Source organism: Penicillium soppii, assembly GCF_028829465.1.
Source record: "Penicillium soppii strain IBT 18220 chromosome Unknown utg000006l, whole genome shotgun sequence".
NCBI lineage: Eukaryota > Fungi > Ascomycota > Eurotiomycetes > Eurotiales > Aspergillaceae > Penicillium > Penicillium soppii.
In genome coordinates this window covers 1,325,716-1,332,891 of record NW_026643236.1, presented here as the reverse complement: position 1 = coordinate 1,332,891, position 7,176 = coordinate 1,325,716, and the positions used below count along the sequence as shown (strand labels likewise).

Here is a 7,176-nt window from a genome sequence, read left to right as displayed (position 1 = left end):
GTACCGCGAGCTTGATTTTGCGCATTCTGACTTATTGGGCAGCTAAAGGGAAATTCCAGGCTCCTGGTTGGGTTGCAGTAAGGTTACGGTGAGATTCCAGGCATTGAGGCTCCAAGATTCTCGGAAATGAGAAGCTATGACATAGGTGTCGCAGTTCTTGACTGTACATGAGAGGCTAACTGGGGGTTGAGTTTCTAGTGGTGGATAATGTCATGTTTTGAGCCCCTTGCAGTCGACATAAAATATCTATGTACGGAGTATGAATTCTACAAACTCTATTCCAGATATCTGGTACATACTGCAGTATGCATGGCGTGCAGTTTTCTGTAGGACCGCGTTGTTTTGCAGCCTTCGAGCAAGCTCGAGAGCCCAAGGAGAACGGAATATGGCCTGGACCGCTGGTCCATGATCCTTTGTCTAATTAGTCCAAAGACTGTAACCGTACTTCATTTGCGTGAACTCGCCATCGTCCCCACCCATTTGCGAAAATCCGAATACGCGTAGCCGCAGATAACAGGTGAAGGTCTCGTCGCTGCGCCGCACTGTATCCAAGGAAAAGGTTAAGGAATAAAGAATAGTGGAACCGGTGGATCGACATCGCAAATTAAAATTGGGCAGCTTGAGACTCTCAAAGCTGAAAAACAGGCGAAATGTAACCTTGTAATGTCAAGACCCCTTTATTCGGTGGCAAGACCTGTGATTCAGCTGTCAACGTCCCTACAACGTAACTACATACATATCAATCTTGGAATTTATGTTGGGCCAATAAACCACGCACGTCCCGTAGGAAAATAGCTCTCCTCCGAAGGTTAAATTCGGGATGTTTCTTATGTAGTTTCAAGACGTTCATGCACGTCAAATCCCGTGCTCCGTATTGGAAATCTCTCTAGATTTAATCTCCAGGGATGCACTACAGAATACATATGTTGTATGTTGTACTATGTAGGCAGTGGGGGTTAGATTAGATGATTGGAATTCGGATTCGAACTTCAACGAAGATCACGTCCTAGCCCGACGCGTATTAGCCACTATTGTACAGTAATCTTCGTATCGATACACCCCCACTATAAACCAACTCCACCACAATCCTTCTGTCTTAGACTGGTACGCACATTTCGTACAGAGGATTAGGTACTCCATACGGAGAGACGCGGGTAGCTGCACGGACAGGAAACGGTGTGAAGAAGCAAAAACATAAAACCAAGAAATGTCGGGGGTGACTCTGTGTTCTTGTGAGACGATTGAAGGCGTTTGACTCGCTTGAAGACGGGGGCAAAGTTCTTCTGTGGCACAATGGTTTTGAGCTGCATCCTGATCAAGCCAGGGGTAGATTGTGCTACTGCCTAAGTGAGTATGGGAATGTGATTTGGTATATCAAATGATCTTGAATGTCAATCTGGTTGTAGTTTGATATTGTACACAGCTAGGTCTTGTAGGGAAGAGTCCAATCAAAGTGTAAGACTAAAGAAGCCGTTGAGGTCATATTATGATTCTCAGGAACATCTATCCATGGATCTGTATTGCAGATTGAAGCCACGGATGATTCCCGTCGCTATCCATGGATGACGACGGGTAGCCCCATGTTGTATAAATTACCGTACCATACCATACTTCTATATTTACCTTCATAGGAACATTCCAAACAATTCTATAACTAAACTATTTGTAGAAATTTAGTATACGTTATATACGATATCAAGAACTGAAAGTTTAACTTGATTAAGGCATCATCTAACACACGGGGAAAAAAGGGAACCCAAAATGCTGGGATGCTAATAAGCCCCGACAACCAATACATTGGGAGGGGAGCCACGGCGGGATAAGGTATCCCTTCTAATGACGAGTTCGCCGGTTGGAACTCTCTCGAAGCTGATCGATCGGCAGCGTCGTCCCCACTGATTTGAGCATCGGAGTGCAATAGAGTTTGTGAGCTTTTCAAGCGCCCCTTGCGAGCTGTATTCGAGCTTATTGGTGAGGCCCGAAGCGGTTATTGGGTGCTTGGGGACATGAAGGGATTGATGTATATATCCACAGTTTCTATTATACTTTTGGAGTTTTCTTTCACTTTTCAAATCGGCGGTCGGGATCACGGGTTTGATTGGTGGATCTAGATATAAGTGCTTTGGCTAGTCTCGGTACAATACGGTGTAGAGTTGGATGTAGCCGAGTTTTTGGGTATGATGTAAGATGGAACGTAGGCAGAATAGTTCGGTCTATTTCTATTATTACACTTTTGATTTGACTGTGTATCGTGTAGATTGGACGGTCTGAGTCTCTTGAATAATGGCTTTCATATGCATATGGTTAGTACATATGAACTTATGTAGGTCTATCTCGGGTGGCCAATTGCATGGCGCATTTCCGGTGAAATGGTTGACCTCCGGCAAGTTCGATCCCCGTTCCACGCGGATCCTAGCTTCGATCATAGTTGCGATTTGCTATAGTATATCTTAATTCTATCTCTGCGTATGTAGGTAATATGCTATACAATAATGACATGCTTAGAGTGTGCTATGAAGAGAGATATCCATATACTACCATATTGAGTAACTATAGAACGATATACCCAAACCCTATACAAGTAAGTCAACAGACAGACACATTTTCTCCAGCCGCCGGACCCACCTATTGAAGCTCGGTAAAACAGAAATGAAAAGCAAAGCAGACCTGTCAAATGAACGTTTTCAGTCTCAGGGGGTTCCTAGATTGGATCAGATATAGACAATAATTCTAAATCCTTAAATCCTTAATTTTCTCACATGTATATACTATATAAAATATTAGAATGTATGTATAAAAAGGTATTAATATTTATTTAAGACTTAAATCCAGGGAGGGGCAAACACAACCTGTCGATCCCCTACTGTAAAATAATAACATTTAATTACCCTCCACCCCCTCATATTAGTTCTCCCTTCCCTTGGTCATTTCTTTTTTTTCTTCTACTTCTTCCTTTTCAATCTTCTAATCTTCTAGTCTCACCTGGAACCATACTATTGGGATTTTGGATCTTAAACTCGAAGAAAAATCCCAGTTGCACTATCTCAAACACCCAACAACCTGGACCAAATACAATATTGTTACATCAAATACCTCGAATACCACGAATACCTTGAATACCGAACATAACACAGTTCCCAGGTACGTGAACAATACCATACCATACAATGTCCCCAAGTACAATGACCTTCTTCTCTCTCTCGCTTTCCCCTCCTCTGCCCAACTTTGTACTTCTGCTTTGCGATCTATCTCACACGGTGGATACTCCTTTAAATTGATTTTGTTCATGTTTTTTTTTTCTCTCGATTTTTCGATTCTCGAAATATATTCGGCCCAAACCGGGGACTGGTTAGATCATTATAATCTAACTGTTTCTTTTGTTTAGCTCCACATCCAAGTCTCCAATAGCTACACGCATCCTTGCGACCTGGGATTTTCCGGAATTTTTACCGCGCTATTGGATTCAAACATTCATTTTATCGACTAATCCCCGCGACTTCACACCTCGAACATAATTGTTTTCCCCTTGGATTCCCGTCGCGATCAGGAACCATGCCGATTTGAATCCCGATTTCGAAACTCATTTTTAAACGGTACATGTACCGTCGAGAAGCACCAGATCGATGCGCCTCGCAAATTCAACTTCTCCATCTCAACCCTCGGGTCCTTTGTTCACGATGAACCGCATGCCACCCCCCCAAGGGCCGCATGCGCATTCACCTTACGATACCTCATGGCGCCCTCAATACCCTTCCACCTTCGACCCCCCACAAACGTCCAATCCACCAGGATACCCCGTCATAGCCAACAGGGAGCTGCCACAGTTAACGGAGAGTCCGTATCCCCGACCTAACGGCATGCCCCCGCAGGCGCCCATGCCTTCTCCGCAAGATCTAAATCCTCCTCACAACTTCCGAACGCCCATGAACGGCGCGCATGACCCTTCGCCCGATTATCGCGCTCGCATGGGATACCCACCGCCGGATTCAATCAATAATGCCGAAAACATGCCTCCGTCTGGCCATTTGCCTCCCGCTCCACAATTTATGACACCTGTTCCTCAATTGGCGGGTGCGACGCCGCCGGGGGGTATGATTCCGCAGCTTATCAGAATCAAGCTGCGCGCCGGGGCAAGGCTAGAGCTACACAGGTCAGTTGAGCTTGTAGAACGGGTGCTTATTGCTTATTTTTTTCCTCCGCTGACACTTACGCCTATAGGCTTGTGATCAATGCCGAACGAGGAAGGCGAAGTGTGATGAGGGACGACCGAATTGCAGTCATTGCAGAGAGAACAGCTTACAGTGTGTCTACAAAGAGGTACCGCCGCACAAGCAGGAAAAGACGACTCAGATAGTTCTCGACAAATTGTCGGCGACTGAGGATCGTGTGGATCGTCGTTTTGATCATATCACGGATCGGATGGGGAAGGTCGAGGATCTTTTGGAGCAGTTGTTGGCAAACTCTGGACGACAGACAATGCCACGGCCCGTAAAGTCCAGTCAAGAGCCTGCTTCGGTAAGTATTGAACGTGAGCCGCCGCTCAAACAAGAGGCGGGGTCCACGCAGACCCGTAGTGCGATTCTTGAACCCGGCAGTCAGGATGTTGGCACTTCGAAGTATGGCCAGAAGTTGGGACCCGCGGATTTATTGTGCGATGACTCGACGAATGAGGCCGAGGGAGAGCTCTCTATTCCCGTGGAACATACCACCGCAGCTCACAAGCTATTGATGTGGCCCTCAATCAAGAAGCTGCTGTTTCCAAAGGAGTATGACGAGAATTATGTGATGAGGTTGGAGGAAGAGCGCGGTTTGATCAGTATCTACGGACAAGGCGAGATCTCATACACCGCTGACGACAGTCAATTGCCGGCGGATATTGGATTTGGTGCCATGTCTGATGGAGATGGTGCAGGACTCGACGCAGACGTCGATATTGACAAGTTCGGTCATATGAAGCTCGATCTTTCAACCGCTCAACGCTACTATGACAGCTATCTTAACAACATGTATCTGCTTCACCCATTCTTGGAACAGGCCGAACTAGACCAGAAGGTTGACAGATTCATTCGATGCTATTGCCGCATCAACAAATCACCATCCTCGGCCTCACACATGCGACCGGCTCGGGATGGCCCACCGCCAGCCAAACGGAGACGATCAAACGAGAACTTGGGCGTGCGAGGCGAGTTCAAGGAGTCCGTCGCTAACCCGGAACGGCCACGTGTAGGGAGAAATATCGACAACGCTATGGTTCTCCTGTGTCTTGCTCTTGGTGCCATCTGTGAAGTGCCTTCTCCTCTTCCTGGACCGATCATGGAAACCAGACCCGATTACCGCCACCAACACATACCTGCTCCTCTGCCACCACCCCGGACAAACCCGAACGTACCGTATGCCCCCAATGGTGTGCTTTCGCCTGCAAACTCTGACTCGGCTATCCCGATGCAATATTCACAAAGTCTGCATGGGCTGCCGCTCCAATCTCCCAACCAGTCTTTCCAATCTTCCAACCAGTCTTTCCAATCTCCCAATCAGTCTTTCCAGTCCCCAGGACCAGTACCAGGCTACGATAGCCGGAAGAACCTATCAACACGATCTGTGACGGCTGTGCAGGATGAGCGGGGGAATACCAAGAACTATCAGGTTATTGCTGGCTTGACAATGTACGGGTATGCAACCATGATCTTGGGGTATCTGCAGGGCGGCAACGAACTGGAACATGTTCAAGCTGCTTTGCTTGCTGGTCTATATGCTGGTCAGCTGGCACATCCTTTCCAAAGTCACAGCTGGATCTCCCAGGCCTCGAGAGCTTGCCAGGTGTTGGCGAGACCAACACGATATACGCAACTGGTCGACGGACCCACGATGGACCTCTACAACTTCGCATACTGGACGTGTCTACAGTTGGAAAGTGATTTGCTTGCAGAGCTCGATATTCCCGCAAGTGGTATCTCGCGATCTGAAAGTAAAATGGGGCTCCCCGCAGGAAAATTCACAATCAGTCTCCCAAACGACCTGAGTGCGCCCCCAACCATGATGATGTTGTTCTACTCGGCTCAGATTCACCTGCGCAAAGTCCTCAATCGAGTCCACACGGATCTCTACAAAGTCGAAAAAGCAGGCCAAACACGGTGGTCTTCAAGTGTCCAGGAAGCTCTCAGCATGAACCTTGACCTCTGGCGAACAAGCCTCCCAGATAGCATGAAGTGGAGAGACTCCGACGAGCCAGCCAAAGAGATCAACGCGGCTCGCATGCGTGCTAAGTATTATGGTGCTCGCTACATCATCCACCGGCCACTTCTTTACTATGCCCTGCACTATGGTCAAACAGGTGCACGCGTCGGCTCAATTGGCCAGGGCTCGGTGGACTCACCCACATCGCAACAAATGTCTCCCTCCATAGCGCACAACAGCAGGTCGACGAACATGGCCCGCATGTCGAGTGACATGGGTCCCACGCCGGCCGCTTCACTGGAAAATGGCTGGAATGCTCCTAAAGTCAGCATGCGGGACCTTCCCCAGAAATTGAAAAAAGCCTGCAAAATCTGCATCGACTCTGCAGTCCTAAGCACCGAGGCCTTTGATGGCGTGGGCGGACACAGACTGATTGTGACCAACATCTTCGGCACAGCCCATGCGTAAGTCAAATCCCACACAACCATTTATGCTCAATACTAATATGCCCACAGACAATTTGGTAACATGCTTGTCCTCTCAGCAACATACATGTCAAGTCTCAGAGAGTTCGTTGAGGAAGAAACCCTCGACCGTCTCCTCAAACGAACGATCCGTTTCCTCGCCCTACACGAAAATATCTCCCCCACCCTCCGCGCCGACGCCCGCATCCTCACAGAAATCTACACCAAAATCTTCAAAAAAGCTCCTGACTTGAGCACCGACAACATGAACTACTAGCATTAGCGAGTTCTTTTCTGCAATACCCACAACGCATCATGTATCTCTTGTTTTTTTTATCAGCGGAGCCCTGTGCCCCTGTCATCTATACCATGTGCACTATATCCCTTTTCTTGATGATTCCCCACCCTTTTGACTCACATGCTTTCCTGCACATCTGATTGTGGCTTGTGTTCATTGGTGTTACCTCTTTTTGTCTGATTCTAATCAGACTGGATTTCCTTTTGTTCTTTTGAGTTTTTGCATCTCGTCGAGACATTT

The 7,176-nt window shown here is 47.5% G+C and overlaps 1 protein-coding gene across 1 annotated transcript; it reads left to right on the top strand.

The window, feature by feature from the left end:
- Positions 1 to 3,677: 3,677 nt before the first annotated feature.
- clcA (putative C6 finger domain protein) lies at positions 3,678 to 6,915 on the top strand (the record flags this gene model as incomplete). Its single annotated transcript, XM_057243393.1, has 3 exons — positions 3,678 to 4,172; positions 4,219 to 6,638; positions 6,690 to 6,915. The coding sequence occupies 3 exons, from the start codon at positions 3,678 to 3,680 to the stop codon at positions 6,913 to 6,915; spliced, it is 3,141 nt and encodes a 1,046-aa protein (XP_057094931.1).
- Between the last annotated feature and the right edge of the window lie 261 nt (positions 6,916 to 7,176).